Source organism: Pectinophora gossypiella, chromosome 16 (assembly GCF_024362695.1).
Source record: "Pectinophora gossypiella chromosome 16, ilPecGoss1.1, whole genome shotgun sequence".
Classification (NCBI taxonomy): domain Eukaryota; kingdom Metazoa; phylum Arthropoda; class Insecta; order Lepidoptera; family Gelechiidae; genus Pectinophora; species Pectinophora gossypiella.
The window spans coordinates 8,857,487-8,874,867 of NC_065419.1; the positions used below are offsets into that span (position 1 = coordinate 8,857,487).

The 17,381-nt window shown below is 35.5% G+C and overlaps 1 protein-coding gene across 5 annotated transcripts in view; it reads right to left on the reverse strand.

The window, feature by feature from the left end:
- Positions 1–206: 206 nt before the first annotated feature.
- The window catches only part of LOC126374071 (rap1 GTPase-activating protein 1), a 282,520-nt gene continuing 265,345 nt past the window's right edge, over positions 207–17,381 (reverse strand). For all 5 annotated transcript variants that reach the window (XM_050020536.1, XM_050020537.1, XM_050020534.1 and 2 more), the window contains 9 exons: positions 8,993–9,137; positions 8,199–8,474; positions 7,690–7,868; positions 7,175–7,272; positions 5,605–5,961; positions 5,342–5,435; positions 4,805–4,979; positions 3,757–3,923; positions 207–3,376 (listed from right to left, as the gene is read on the reverse strand). In XM_050020536.1, the coding sequence (XP_049876493.1) occupies positions 3,224–3,376; positions 3,757–3,923; positions 4,805–4,979; positions 5,342–5,435; positions 5,605–5,961; positions 7,175–7,272; positions 7,690–7,868; positions 8,199–8,474; positions 8,993–9,137 (1,644 nt within the window). In that variant the 3' untranslated portion in view covers positions 207–3,223. The remainder of the gene's footprint in view (positions 3,377–3,756; positions 3,924–4,804; positions 4,980–5,341; positions 5,436–5,604; positions 5,962–7,174; positions 7,273–7,689; positions 7,869–8,198; positions 8,475–8,992; positions 9,138–17,381) is intronic.

A 17,381-nucleotide genomic window follows, 5' to 3' on the forward strand; every position in this document is an offset into this window, starting at 1 on the left:
GCTGTTTAAAAGAAGCGTATCTATCTAGTCGAATTAATAAAGCCGGAGCTTCTTAACTTCTTATTTGCCGGGAACAAAGAATTATATAAAAAACTACCCCTGCAAAAGAGAAAATCATCAAAATCGGACTTTTCTCTGTCAAATAAGAAGTGAAACCATTGATTGACTCCACTAATCACATGAAAATGAAGAATAAAACAACAATATTTATTTAGTATTAACTATTTATATATTTCAATAGTATCTCTTAAATTATATACTATATCTTCTAACGCTCCGCGCTCGCAATATTTGGTTTAAGTCTAAGAAGACGAATCAACAGTTTAGTCAGATATCCTAGTCATAATCAACAGTCGAACTGAAATCTAAGACAATACATTTAATACTCAAACTAAATGTAAACTTAGATACAAGTGTTAAGTGCTCAACTAAGATAAAATACTGGTTCATCTCTTTGCTGCATTACAAGAAACTAAACTATTTAGTGGGGAATGTTAACTTTGGTATAAAATATTAATTATAAACAACAAAACGTAATTAAACTCAATGATACGAGAAACGAAACTTATATCAAGCATAAATTAAGAAAAATACTGTTTAATCAATAGCCTAAGACCAGTTAAAATATATTTACAGTAACTGGCGAACTTAAATTTGTATACAAATAAAGGAAATATTTAAAACATTTCGATTGCAAGGTAGGATAGACATTGCACGGTGCAGAACTAAAAATAACATTGTACGAACACGTAAAATACTGGGAAACCTAACGGATGACCTCTAACATGTATTATATACTATAAGATGAATATCTCTCAGTTATACAATTTTCTAGTGCACCATATAAGTAATAGTTACATAGGCTCTAACAGATATCAAGGCTTAATTGAGTAGGTACCGTTAATTTTTAATTCCATTTCCTCTTTACCTACAACATCCAGTACACAAACTATGGAATATGTAGACATACACTTTCGATTCTGATAGAATAGAGAATTATATGCACTTTAAGTCATACATAGAACAAACTTGAAGGCGCACTAATTTTACACTTTTAAATATAAATATCTATGTCAGATATGAATATATAATAATTCTTCTAAATAATATTTTTCTAGATCTGATAAGATGTAAATAAAATATTAGATATATTAATTTGCGCGTAAAGTAATTTTCTAAATGAACACGAACAAATTGCTCAGATGAATGTATGAGTACCTAGATACAATGTTAATGTTGATGCGAATGTTTAAATATTGGAAATATTGATGTCGGAAAACACAGATGCAAATCATGGGTTACGTATTTCCTTCTAATAAAGATTTTTTTTTCATATCAGCATCACTCAAGTTTAGTTAACCATATGTTTCTTCTTCACCAAATATTGCCGCAAGTTAAAAAATATAGCTTTCAGAATTACTTCATTTTATCCATCTAGTACGCTACCCATGACCAGTATCTATTCTCCAGATATAAGTAATAATAATTATCACAACATTTACAAAAAGCTACAGTAGCCTAAAAGACATTTACAAGAGTTTTTATTTTTATATAACGACATATAAAAAGATTCAAATATTCTCTAATCAGTTACAGTTTTTTTTTTTCATATAGATTGAGTCTCAATTATTTACACCAGACGTGTGTAAAAATATATTTCTATTCCTTTATGTTACTAAAGACACATTTGCTTCAAATATTTATCGATGTTCAAATTTCGATAAAAAGCAATAAGTAAGTAGTTTTTAAAAAGACATTGATCATGTTTAGGGTTACTTAACTCATAACTGCAGAGTTGTGGTGAAGCCGCTTCTCTATAGATCTGTGCTTGCTCACCCTTTAGGTGATTTAATCGTAAACATTAATAAAATCCGTGGATATATTTTCACATGCATCCAGCATAAAGATTTTCTCAAATATATTAATTATTTTAACTTGGTACGACTCAATCGAAATTTCTTTATAAAAAAGTATTAAATTAGCCATCACTAATTTGTCCAGTTATATAATATTCGTCAGTCAAGCCTTTGTATCTACGAAGTATGAAATTACTAGGTACGTATAGTTAGGCTAGGATTGCCTTTACGTTGATGTTATTTAGTATAAGTAATACCCTTTACTATTTATACGAATATATATAGCCAAATCGAAATGGCCTAGGTTAAACATTTATAATCATTGGAAAAATCAACAAATAATTGTAAAATCGTTTCCCCAGAATCATACATCCTCTCGATGTCCCTTTACAGATCTATCCCTCCGAAAAAACATATCAATATATGTAGACAGTACAATAGGTACTACAAATCGACAACTTAACAATGAGTGTCAAGATTTTTTACATCTGACAATGGCTACATGCTAAGCCGGATACAAATTTTGCGAGGCATGAGCCCCGCACGCCATGCGCCGCACGGGTCGCAATGTTTTTTTTTATGTGACTTATTGTAGGTTTACTTCAGAGGGGTTAACTAATTGCCCGTACAACCTCGACATATGTGTATTGAACCTTCTTATTCGGTGAGAGGTATGTGCTACCTACACACAGTGAACTTGAGGAAGGCAAGCGCAAGCATGGCGGACAACTCCTTAGGTACAAAGACGTGCTAAAGCGGCACATGAAAAAGTGCGGCATTGAGCCATGTCAGTGGGAAAATATAGCCGCTAATCGCCCGGTATGGAGAGCTTTGGTTCACACCAAAGTTTATGAATTTGAACATCGACGGCGCTTAGAGCTTGACGCCAAGCGCGATGAACTGAAAGCCTACGGCGATCAATTAAGCATATTTAAATGGTGTACTCACATGCCCACTATGTGCCAGGATCTTTTCCAATAAGATTGGCTACATAAGCCACATGCGAGCACATGAACGTCGGAGTTGAAGCAGTCGCCGTTGCCGAAATCGGCTGGATCACATCACGCACGGATACCATAATAATATAGCAACCCTTGCTGCGTCCGGTGAGCGGTGAGCTTCGCAAAGTTTGTATCCACCTCTACATATACATAAATATGACACTGAATACCAAAGATTTCTTAAAACACTGTACTATTTTTATTTGTATATTTATGCATTTGTAGTCCACTATAACGTTTTTGAAATTATTTTCAAATACAAATTGTATTACAAGATAATTTCGTTGCCGTCTTTAATACGTCATCACCGCTTTTTGTCGTACCGTGTGTTGGTAATGCCGTTCTAAGTAGTAAGGGACTTAAGGTTTAAGCCGTGGAGTCGTGTGTGGATGGGTTGGGAATGATGGTGCCAGTCGCCTGCTGATCGCGTAGCCTTCTCACTTCGCGTGCGGCCGCGGCAAGTTCCGCTTGCAACGTCATCTCCCTCTCCCGCAGGCATTTAATTTCGTTTTGCCATGTCTGTAAAGAAAAAGCAAAGTTTGAGTAAGTAAATCATATGAATAAAAGCAGAGGTGGCGAGGTATAAGCGGCGCTAATCCAAGTGTGGCCACGAAGTAAGGATTCGCCAACAACATTACCCAATGATAATAATAAAAGTCAGCATGATTTTGGAAATGTATTTTTGTAAGATCAGGTAAAGTGTGGGGACTTCCTCATTGGGATATAGTTGTGAGCTTATGTTAGTTACCTATGTTATTTTTCAAGATATATTGCGGTCATAATTGATGACTTTTGTTCTACCAGTCCAATTGGAAACACGGACGTGACTGTATGTATATTTAAGGAACTGCCAATAGACAGCTATTTCGCACACACAAAGTAGATTATAATACACTTACAATGTTTTGCTTCAAAAGATCCAGCTTGTCGTTTTTGAGCCGGCAGACCTCCTGTCTTAGTTGTTCAGCATCACCTCTCTGGCCGGCGTTGACGTCACCGCGGTTGGCACCAGCCTCTGCCGACGACATCGACTCCAAACCTGTGTCACTGTCTACATATACTGCACCTGGAAACGTATATTACAAGTTAGATTGTTTTGTTTTTTTAATGATACACACTGAAAGATGGAGCGTACAGAAATATATTTACAAGAGACAAAGATATTTTTTCTTACTATTAAAAACGGTAAGCTTTTTTTTTCTTTTATCTGTATAATACAGATTACAATAGTAAACAAACCAAATTGATTTGAACTGTTACTTAACATTAAATTCTTATAGTCAATATTGCAACACGGACATACGAACAACCTATAGGATAAGTTATCAAAAATACAATTAAATCTAAAATTACTGTCGAAAGCACGCTCTGTACGCTGCTGTACAATCAGAAGAAGACAGACAGATATCACACATCATCATTACATCTAAACATTTACACATTTTTGACATTTCATGCGTTGTGAACAAACTACTTCTAGCAACTACTGTAACTGTCTACAGGACTAACCTGCTACATTTTTACCACAACTCAGCCAGTCCTTGTCGTCTATTTGGACAGAAAAAATATGATTCATCCTCTGTACCTTTGTAACCATGTAGATATTGGTAAAAATATTTCGCGATGAACTTCATATAAAGTAATGTAATGAGCTCGATAACAATAAATATGGTTATGAAAGATGTTCCAATGTTGAATTTGAAATGAGAATGCATGCCATCGATAATGTTTATTGGCCACATGCATTTGCATTCCTACTACATTAAGACGTAAAAATCCTTCAACAATCAGCTTTGCAATAATCTGGTATGCTGCTGCTGGCTTTGATTCCTTAAAATCGTTGCAATTCAAACACTACTTCTCGTTTCGCTATTACGGCCCGATCTTTGATTTAATGATGTTATGTTATAACTACTCCAACATTTTCTATAAACTTGGCAAACGTACCGAGCGGGTCTAAATCCACTGAATTCAAACTGGAGTCGTCACTATGATCGTGTACGGGGCGAGGTGGCACCACGCGTGACGTCACGTCTGGACTTGACTCTCCAGACCCTCCAGCAGAACGAACAGACACAGCACTTGCTGACGAAGACGCAATTGATGACTTCGAACGGCCGCTCTGTAATAACAAACAATATTGTTATTATAATGGGCATCAGTCACTGCAAGCTTATTTACTTTATTAAGACCATCAGCATAGCATTATTATGATTTTGGCTTGCTCAGCCAAAATCAATCAATTTTTTGCTTGATCCGAAGAGAACGCGTGGTCAGCCAAACCACCAACCAAATTAATTGATATATTAAAATAATTATACGAATATATCCAATTATTGATGTTAGAGACAAGGAGACAACGCAGAACCGTTGTAACTATTTAAGTGTTCAGTTCATCAAAATCAGTGACGAAAACTATTTTGAAAAGAAGAAATTTACTTATAGTGACAGTAAAATTGATTTTAGAGTAGAGAGTCAACTTACATTAGGTGTAGGTGTTTCGTGTAAAACTTTGCATCCTTTATTAATAGGATTTTTGTTGCTATCGCCTGAGAGATTCGTGTCGACGCTTGGTGATCTGGAAAACACAAAGACAAATCTCAGCTACTGTTGTCACTTGTACATTGAAAGTGCATAGATTGTGTAGAATAAAAAATGCTCGTTCTAAAAGATTTGATTTCAGTACTTCAGATCTTTAAGAAGTGTAGAAAATAATTGTGAGAACCGTACAAGGATAGATGACTTACCTGACTTTAGAAATGAGCGCTTTCTTCACTGTATCAATAAACCTAGCTCCAGGCCCTTCTTGTTTCGGAGTGCCTTCTGGCTGTGGGGACACTGCACTTGGTTCTATCCTGACCCCAGTACCAAGGAACTCCATAGATTTATTCTTCAGATCTTCAGCTAAATTTTGCAGCAGCGATGCTCTAGTCCTCAACTTTAGTTGTGCGAATTTATCAGCTTTATAGCAAGCGTTCTCAGCATTTATCAGTTTGGTAAGAAGAAATTCCTTGAACTCGCGCCCTTTTCGGAAGATAGACGGCTGAGGGAGAGTAGGCCCGAAAAATGGTACGTCTACACGAGCGGTGACGGCCACCTTGTACCTGGAATTTGGAGATTAATCTTTTGTTATTTTTGAATATGAAACCTATGCGATCGTTATAAACTCTGTCGTCAGGTCATAACATTACAGGCCTATGATTTGTCATAAACAGTAAAACTCATCGTGGACCCGTTCATAACGGCATTAATCTCATTTTGTATAGGTACCTACTTAAACATTAATATTATAAAAGTTTGTAACAAAACATTAGTATATTGACGTAACGTAATCCTCTTAAATCTCTAAAAGTAAAATGTAAAGCATTATACCATTTTTCGTTACTAAGTAAAGACATCATAAAAAATATTTAGTTGCGACTAAATTTTCCTTAGAAACAAGCTGTTAAACTCGATTATTTAGAAAGAAACTGCGTCCATTTTTTTCTCAGTATAATCTTATTATGTGTAAACATATTTACGGCGCCGGCGCCGGTCACTCCGGGAAATAATCTTATTAAGATAGATTGGCGGAAAGTAACGTAATATTACGTTCTTGGCAGTAACCCTAACTCTTTCAAAGGTTTTTGACCTTTATCTATTTCATTCACTAATTTTGCTTCAAAACCAACTTTATATAATGAAGCCACTAATAACCTTCCCCTGCTAATCTACCTCTATTTTGTTACCTTTAAAAAGCTTTCTAATTACAGAGTCGCAATTCGTTAGCATATAAATGACTAGCAAAACACCCATTCCCTCTTTCCACGCCATTTTCTCAGCTTCTTAATGCAAATAATACCTCTGTGAGCCGTTGTAAAAGTTACACAAACTTTATGTTAAACAAGGCACTTGACAAGTGGAAAAAAGTAATAGAAACAGACGAAGAATACTTGAATAGAGAGAAGGACGAATATGATGAAAATAAACCATGAAAAGCTGCTAGAATATGCGTAACAGTTGGAGAAAATAATCTATACTTACTTAAGTAATTAAAGTAACATAAATATGCTAAAATTATTAAATAAAACTAAATAATGAAATAAGTATTCAAATGTTTTCACTTAAGGGCTTTTATGGCTTGAAAGTAATGGAATAAAAGCATTAGATGATGCCAACGAACTCGTACAATGGCTTCTACTAACAAAACTTCGAGGAAATAATTATTTTCGACTCCGCAATATTATATAAATATATACTAGTATCGACTTTAGGTAATTTCTTATAGTGAGTGTAACATGAAGTACTTAACGATAAAATAATAGGAATATTTATTACCTGGTCTCCCCGCCGGCAGTTTCCAAGGGCGTGACCACGATGAAAGCGTGGAGGAAATGCGAAGCAATCATGTCTGGTGTGAATGGGGTTGCCTTTTCCTGTAACGCAACATTTGGCCTATTATTGTACAATCAATCGGTCCAACGCAAATATGATTAGCAAAAACACTCGATTCGGGCCGGTCGTAAACTAGGCGTAAACCCAAATGACAAAGAAATATAGCCTCTCCGTCACAAAGGATCTCCTTGCCAATATGGATGTGGCTCACACCCAAAATCGATGTTCAGTCTAATGTTATGTTTATTAATCGAATCAAGGCGAAGTAAATGTAATTGAGAGCTTATGGTAGCAATGGCTGTCGCCTTTTCTGCAACTAGGTTACAAATAGGGATAATTACAACCATTATAAACCTCGACACCTACCATAAATAATATCATTATTTTTAATGTCAAAATTTTCACCGCGACCAACAAAAGAAAAGACAAGATTTTCACTATAAGGACCTTTAACCAACCTGAAAAACAATCGCCACAATATCGTTGCCCACATGCCGTTTCCTCTGAAGTTGTTGTGCATCACCAGCTGTGTGAGGGAGAAGAGGGGCGACGTGGAACATGATCTCTCTATCGTAGTATCGCTCGTACACAGCTTCTGTTCCTGTATGGCCATTCATGTCGAGCCCACCTCGGTAGCCTGGGAAGACAAAGACAATAAAAGTTAATAGATATCACTTTATCCGTTATTAAAGCGTGCTTTTTAGAATTTAGCATTTTGGTGAGAGACCCATTGAACTCCTCTTAATTTAAGTACATTATTTTACAACACATGTTGTCGTTGGCGTTTTAACATGTAAGATAAGATTTGTTAACATTTTTGTAACTTGGGATTTTCGATCGGGTTTATAATCCGAAAATGTCTCAATAATTCCAAAAAATCTAGTATGTAAGTATGTATTTCTAAACTCTTGTATTCTTCATACTATTAGGTAGTTGACTTCAAGTTTCCATTTTTCCTGATTCTTACCTTTATGATCCTTCAACTTGATCCTCTGCCCGAGCATTTCCAAGAACTCATCGAACGCTGGAGACGTCTCGTTGTTCCCAAAGAGCTCCTCTTCAGTAGTCTGTCCGAATTTCTGGTACAGGACACCAAACTTGAATGTGTTCTCAAGAACATGCTCATCGTATGTGGCAATTAGAGAAGACGCACTTAGGCACATCACTGCCATGAAATTCTCGACGTTAACTTGTTCGTTCAGCATTTTAGCCATTTTTAATGGTGATGGCATTATGCTTGATCCTGAAAAGAAGATAGACCAGTGTGAATGACTAAAGACTAAAGTGTTCTCAATTAAAATCTCATCCAAAAGCTTATATAAATCTCCTTTGACAGAGCAAACCTTTACCCTTATAAACTAGTAAATTGGTAACCAATCAAATCAAATCTCTCTTCTCAAATCAATCAATCAAATCAATTGCTTTTTATTTACTCAAGTATTGTGTATAAATATTGTAGCGTTTTAATCAATTAAATTGATTGAATCAACTCAATTGCAATTGCCCAATTACTAACTGATCGTGATTGTTAGTGACAAATCGGATGCTTTGACGCGAATCTGTGTTCTGTCTTTTTATTTCCCATAAACTTGGTGTATTTCTTTTACTAGTGACGCGATCTCGTTTTATTATTTTTACTTGTTAGCGATTCTTTTGTGTCAAGTTTGTGCTTATTTTTATCTTCATTACGACTGCTTTCGTTTCAGTAAATAAGGTACGTTAGAAAGAAAGAAACGGCACTTAAGTATACGTTGTCCTTACTTGTGGTGGGTATAAGTCCATGCATAGTTTCTGTGCGAAGCCGAAGTAGGATCCTCGTATGGTCTTGTCCGGCGACATGTTCATTCTTCAAGGACAGCACCACGGGACCCAGGTTCTCGTCAAAGCCAACCAGGTTGATGTGCTCCTGTAGAAGAAAACAAATTTTGATTTAAAGTATAAAAAACAAAGTGTTTTCAAATATAGGAATGTGAGGGAAGGTGTGATCATAATAATACTTTTTGAATTAGTATGATTTCTGATACGATAATCTTGACAAAGTAAAATTGGTAAAACTAGAAAAACTCTAACTGTATCAAAAAAGTGAATACTAAAATGCTCCATACAATTTTGTCCCTCAACTTCAGCGAATAAAGTACCGTTCAGCTCAAAACAATGTTCTATTTCATAACAGCATTTCACGATATGCAGTTTATAACGTATACAAAACCAGCGACCCCGTTCCTTGTTTCCATAAGATTTATTGCTCTCATATGGCACCGCAACAATGTACTTATTTAGAACACCATTGCAGAATTAAAATTTTCCATGGAATTCCGAGTAATAACCAACAACCACATGTGATAATGGTGGACGTAAACATTATACAACAGGAAAACGAGCTAATTAAGTCTAGTAACAAAACCAATATTGCCCACCAAAGCGATGGTTATTGTCAATCAGTCACACCCAAAAGTCATAAAACTACGAAATATGATAGGAATGGAATATTTATAGCAGTGGAACTTCGTAAAGGTGATGATTTTTGGAGGTTAATGTGTTTTTTATATCGAGCATTATGACTTGTCTTTGTATAGGGAAACGTACTATAGTTCACTTACATAATTAATGTTTTATGATGTAATGACAGTAAACATATTAGTTTTAGTTATATGCGAGCACGAAATACTACTAGTTGAACTAACGAATACTGACAAAGAAAATATGTCAGTATATGGTATGTTTCTAGGTAAATATCACATATTACACATATACAGCCTATATATACGTCCTACTGCTGGGCACAGGCCTCCCCTCAATCAACCGGAGGGGGTATGGAGCAAATATCAATATTCGATATTCCTTTTAAATCTTAAATTGTAAACCGTAAAGACAATCAACAATATAGCTATGATTTTGATTGGGTTGATTCTATTTCAAGACTGCTCCAGTAACATTTGACTCGATTCTCAAACAATTAGAGAATGAATCAGGGCATTTGAAGCACATGATGATATCATTCGCGAGTCGGTGGTCGGTGATGACCGCACTTAACGTGATTGAATGAAGATAATAATTACGCCATACTCAAAAGCGAGTGAAAAAAATGAGTGAACCAACCCAAATAATTTAGCTGTATTACTTATGACTAAAGTCGGCGTAAAATTGCTGCATGACAATAGTGCCGATTCTGTCAGACGGGACTTAAGTTTGTTTTATTCTGACAGCTCTAAAAATATTGTCGTCCTTTACTTACGACGAGTGAATGACAGGGATAAAGGGGCAGCATTTTCAAAAGAATTTAGGATGAGCTCATAGATCATAGGATCATACAATTTATTTTCTATAAGATTATTTATTTATAATATTATACATAGTCCCATTGGTACGGCGTGGCCGTAATAAAAAGCATAAGTAATTATACTCTTACATAAAAAACGTACAGAAGTTTTTATTTCAACTAAACGTAACACCTGACAGTGAATCTAACTCGGAATTAAAGTTCAATGGCAACGAAGTACAGTACTCGCTTTGCTCTGTTAATTTCGTGGAAGGTTCAGACATCACCATAGACAGAAAATTTTGCTTTATGATTTAATAGCAGTTTTTCTAAACTAAAATATCGCATAAAGTAAACTTATTGAACAAATGAAAAATGTGTTTAACAAAGCTGTATGTACTGAGGGTCACTTTAATAAATCTTGTGGAAACAAAGAGCTCCTCTAATTAACATAGGAGATAATATATGGCCAAATAAATTGTTACATCAGCCTTGTAAGTCCCTTTTTTCCCAAGCTCAACCTTTCTGAAGGATTCCCTATTCTATTGTGCTCCATGTATTCTAGTGAACAATACAATCTTGATAAAGTTTTGATAAAATGCGTAATGCATGTAGTGTAATATACATCAAGTATTCACTGGGAATTTACTAATTACGCCATTTTATGGGAGAAGTACAATTACAGTTAGTACATCTTCCTATGTAACCAGAAGGAAATACCCCCTCGCATTGAATATTTTATATCTATTGAACATCACGGCTTGTAAAAGTGTCGCTTCTTGGTAACTAATAATGAAAAAGGACTTAAATAGTTTTCCTACTAATTCGCGGACGGCTTGAGAAATGGCACCAATCCAGCAGAATACAATGAACAATAACAACTTTATCTTTGTCTAGTCTATGCTTTAAAGAATCAGCTGTACGTGATTCGCGACCCAATGTGTCGTCTGTAAGTGCAGTCCACTTCCTTCGCCGACGGTGCCAGGAAACCATTATTGCACTTTGCCAATTATTTTGATTCGAGCAGTTTGTCTACTGGTGCGAGGAATTTGCTAATGAGCATTTCCTATTTGAAACACGTATGTTTACTGAATGTGGGTAATTTGTAACAATATGTTTTTACGATTATTGAAACATTCGCATTAGTAACGTTGCATAGTCACACTTACTGATTCAATCACAGGTTTCAGTTTACATTTATTAGTGATATCCCAAATTCATTCGTGAGGACTCTAGTCACGAGTTTTGTTGACTCGTTAAATATTTTGTTATTTCTCAACCAATGTAAACCATTATTGTGTTGTGTGTAATCAGGCGTCGTCATTAACGCTCCTTCCAAAAGCCTTATCCAAAATACCCCAATTTTATTGCTTGTCCTTTTTCATCGCTGCCACAAAGAAGCAAATTGAAAGCTAAAGATGGTAATTTAAGGGACGAGGGGTTAATGCCCCCTTTCGAAGGCACTGATGGATCACGTCATCTGAGATGGAATCTGCCGGAAATTTTTTGAACCCCACTTTAAGTGGAAATTTTCTATTTCCATTCATTGGCTTTGATTTCGGGAGATTGCCTATTGGAAATCGTTTAGGGGACGTGGTTATATATAAGTTGTCAAATGTTGAATGTAAGTAATAGGTATTCTAGTTTATTTCAAATGTAATTAATCGCTATTACCAGAAAAAGTCACTAGAATATATAGACCATAGAATAGGGAATCATTGGGAAAGGTTAAAAGGGGTGGAAATAAGGGACATACTACGGATTGTTGAGTAACATACTCTAGAACTCGTAATACTTATGACGATTTTGCTCCAGTATCTATATTTACTTCAAACAATCACATTCCCATAACCTTCTTTACGGTTTCACCCAAGTTCACACAACCTTACTCATTTCTGGTACTCAACCAGGGAAACATAAACAGTAACAACTTTTACAAGCAACGTGACCCTTCAGGGCGTCTACGGATTAGTTGGCAACTTCCCTAATGTCTGTATAACTTCACTCGTTTGCCGTATAAACTGGTTTTGAGCAATCATTTATAACTTAGAGGCTCATGTTATTGCCAACCATCCCGCCCGACTAATGACGTTCATGACGTAATTTGCGTTTGGCTTTGCAATTTTGAGGTACGAAAGATAAATTGAAAAAAGTCGCAGAAACATAATAACTTATACCCAATTGAACTAGTCGGAAGTACATTCATCACAAGATGAACGAAACAAATTATATTATAATTATTTTTATGACACCACTAACAAACAAAGATCTAACTCCTTCTTATAAATATTTTTAATTTAAGGCCATACTCAATAAGTAAATTCATGCATACCCTTTGTAGATGGACAGTCATGGGTTTTTGATCTGCTTCTAAGCGAAAGATCGGCCTTTATATTTCAGTCAAACTGAACCCGTACCGCACTAAAAGGGAATAAGCACCAACATTTCATTTTGATCAATGCCCGATTTATTCAGTTAAGGGAGGGCTGACTCCAAAAACGGCATTCATTTCTGAAGGCCATCATTTTCTCTCTCAGCGAATTGTCCTCGACCAATTTCGTCTTATGAAAGAAGGCATTTGCTTATTGCTTCCACTTTTCTTTTGTCAGCTGCGAACATCTATCTTCGTCAGAAAGCGAATGGATTGGAAAATAAATTGCTGACTAGAATTGAAATAAAGTTATTATAACTCTTCTTTCTCACAGGTTTATTTTCTAATTACTTTTATGCCAATGTGAAAAAACATTATTAACTTTTGTTCATTTTCTGATTTACGATGGACATGAAACTTTCGTATTATAATTGCATCACAGGTTCCTACAGGAACAATATATTTTCCCTAGTATTGATGCAAACTATAAATCGGAGTCTATAAAACTTAATTATGTAGTAATAAAAGCTGCTTTTTTTTTGCTTTTGTGAATTTTTTGTGAAGCTTTTGTGAAATTGCTTGTGTGAAAATATGGCGCTTCCTTATGTTTAGCCGGTGATAATAAACAATTTGTCAAAACCTTTACCTTTATTTAATGTTTACTCTTACCCCTTTTATGCTCGATTTAATCTTCAAAGCGACTCAACGAGTGACGTTCGTATTTTGTTTAGGTAAACAAATGATTTTATTTCATCGACAAGTACATGCTGGACTTTAAATATTCAATAGGTTCTACTACATACATTGGTTGTTATTTGACCTATACAAGCGCGCTTTATTGTATTAAACGTTAGAATTCGTGCTAAATCAATTTCGGGCAAAATGGGGTCACGTGTATGAGACGAAACAATCTCCGCTATGAAATCTCTCAATTTGTTCTGGCTAGCCACTGATATATTTACACGTTAACCCTTACATGTATCAGAGTCACCATCAGCACATCTCATTCATCTAGCCTAACCCGTTACCTCTAACCCGTAAATTACAATGACCCATCGTATCGCTTAAGTTCAGGTTACGATCGCAATATTTTATGTAAATGTGCCATAAGATACTTTACAATTTTTGGTGATGAAAGTCATTTGACGCTACACCGTGAATAGACGTTGCTTTGAGCTACATTTGCAAAACAAATTTGTTGTACGATATTTCTTGGCTGCCTCAATGACGGCCTTACTATATAACTAGACATATTAACATAATCAGTTCTTAAATCGTAAGAAAATCATAAAAACTTCTCTAGTTTTATTTTATGTTGCCACCGACGACAATAAACTTGAGCTACTAAGAGGAGTATCAGTGTGAATTAACGACACCCCATTCAAAACGTGGGAATCAAAACGCAATCTCAGTCAAGCAATTTGCTAATTGCGTTAGCTCTAATTCTACGGGCATAATAGCTCAATTTTTGGAATTGCTTGCCAAAAATGTAACGTAAATTAGGCATCAAAGTCGACACGTTAATAAGTTTTTCTTAACAAGGCATCTGTTAAGATCGTACGCACGATAGAGTTGGGTACACACGGGCGGGTTTCAAATTGCTCAGTAATGTCGTAATCGGGCGATCTACAGGGGAACTTGGCTCACTGGGCGTGAAGCCAAACGGTTATGCGTTGGTGAACCCAGACGCTTTTTCCCACTGTCGCTGGTGTTTTTTACATAATGAATGCAGTTGGACCCTTAGTAGACGGCTCGCCGCGTCGTGTTCGTTTTAATTGGTGGACACGCATTTCAGCTCTGGATTAAAAAAATATATTTAAATATTAAATTTTATAATTTGTTCTATATCGGAGTTTCTAAAAGTAGGTTAGCCATTACTCGGAGCTTTTGCATATAACAGTGAGCAGCAACAATGTTGGAGTAGTTCGCATATTATTGGCTAGGTTCGCAGACAAAGTGGCGTCTCAGCTATCAGTTGCGGTTACCAACTTCCCCCGACTATGCACTTATGCGACCTGCCCGAGTTTAAAATGTCTGTCGGTGTACTCAACTTTACACGATAGCCTCATACATACAACTTTGTAGTTAGTTCACGTTCGATGTGATATTTTCGAGTGAAATTAAATTGTTATTCTCTCTTATTTTAATTTACGTAATAACAAAAACCTCAGCATCTAATTTTTTTGTGATTGCAACTGTTTCCCCAAGGTGCCGCACTAGGTCCCACATTATTAATAATGTTCATATTGACAATCGACTGAAAGTCAAGAAAACGATCGTTACTTTTAAACAATGCCATTCACTAATTAATGACAAACAAAGCAAATGAATTACTGTATCTAAATTGTTTTAGGTCTAAGCTGATAATTATAACGATTTGAGGATAGACGAAAAAAGTAAAAAAAAAGTAGAAAAGCAAACTCAGTAGGCGTGGGTATGGGAAAGTTCACACGTGCTGGTAACTGTACCGATGTCATATGGAGTAAGGATAAGGCAGACGATTGAAGAGAAGCGGGAGCGACTGCGGGGAGCGTATTCGGAGGAAAAAATAGTATCTTGAAAATCCATTTATGAAAGGTCTATGTCAGATTAGTACATTGTAAGTAAGGTTTTGCTTGTAACGATGAACTTTTTTATTGTATATACAAATATGCCTTTTTGTCAAGGTAGTCAGTTATCTATAATTATTTTTTTTAAATGTAATTGGGAACATTCAGTAAGTAGTTCCTTTTTATCTCTCCTACAGCTTATGTTATCTAAACTATACCTAACTAGTTAATAGCTCAATAATAATTACGACTTATAAACCGCTCTTCTTTTGCACCAAATACGGGTGTTAACAAAGGAATAACTTCTGTGCTTTCTCAGCGTCATTAATGTAGTCGAGGCTTTAGCAACTGGCATTGCATAGAGTAGGTACCATTGTGAAATTAGATGGGACGATAAATCGAGATGGCTATAAAGTTTTTAGTCCGTAGCGATCGTAGATTGCAACTGACATTGAGCAAAATGACTAGAATTAAAAAGAGATAACGAATGACTTTGTAAATTTAATTGTGAATAAAATTCTAGGATTCATTTGACAGAGCCAAAAATGTGAATAAAATCGAAAAAATAATAATATCTTAAAATTGAAGCACGTAGTAGTTGTACGTAATACTAAAGGGCGTAAGATAATACAAAACAACTTAGTGCGTGAAATAGTTTTCTTTTACTCGCTTTTAGGCGCTAAAGTAGAAAATAAAATCGATTACCAATTTGAAATGTCAAATTTGCTGCGTGAATGAGGTCAAAATGAAAAGGTGAACTGAAAATCATGCTTGTAACCACTTCCGTGACGTAACTAAAATTGCTTGGATAACGACTGGAGCAACGATGAAAATTAAGAAAATAATAATCATCCTACTGTCGTAACTGGAAGGTCAAGGGATACGTTGACATTGGCTGGTTGGGGCGTGTGCATGTTCATCCATACGTTACAAGGGAAACGTGATCAAGTGATCATTCTCGCAGATTTTTTGTATTAAAACTCCTAAAATTTCCGGAAAGTACTGCTTGGCACGAGCATACGATGGGCCTCGACAAATATGATTTTAAAAAGAGGATCGCACAAGTATTTTGCACATCTCATATAGCATCAAACATCTCATATAGGGTCAAAATTGGAACTCAATGGGAGTATCAATATAGGAAAGAATAATGATTTGGTCTCCCAAAAATATTGCAGCTGTAACACCAAGAGAACAGTTGGCAACTGTCGCACTTTTATTTCCCGTCCGTCCGCAGACAGCGTGGCGCGCAAATGTCAAAGCAGACGCGATGCATTCATTCCGGCACCCGTTTCGTAATACAAGTACCTTTTTATTTCTCTCCGTCTGACCAAAAGAAAGTGCGATTTGATCACGAAAGTTATTAAACACTTCAATTGTGTATTTTCTAAATTTTTATTTGCTTCGTCTGGTGAATTTTGGACATAACGTAACTTGATGAATTAATTCCACGCGTATCTAATGTATCTTTTACCAAATATACAATGTTTATTACAATGTATCATAGTTATTGCTAGTCTCAACAGCAATAATAACTTTTATATAATTTTAAAATGGATTTCAACAATAATTATTTAACAGTAATTGAATAATAAAAATTCTGTGAGTATCACGCAAGGTGCATTGTACTAAATTATAAATGGTATGGCTTACTTGAAATAATTTATATAAAGTTACGGTCTAACCAATATCTGAGAAACAATATTTGTATTGAAATAAACTTCTAGTATAGTCATAATGCCATCAATTGATCAAAATCTAAATGGTAAATCCATGAACCGACTAATAGCAAACCGAGTCGTTAACCCTCCTGGCCAATATCTTTAGAGGGAAAATCAATGACCTGTGTTTGGAATTAGTTTCCATTACTGATCACTGATTATATAATAGGCATCTGTATTATGAAATATGAAAGCTATTAAGAGAGACGATAGCAGAAAATACGTATAATAATATACAGTCAGACATACA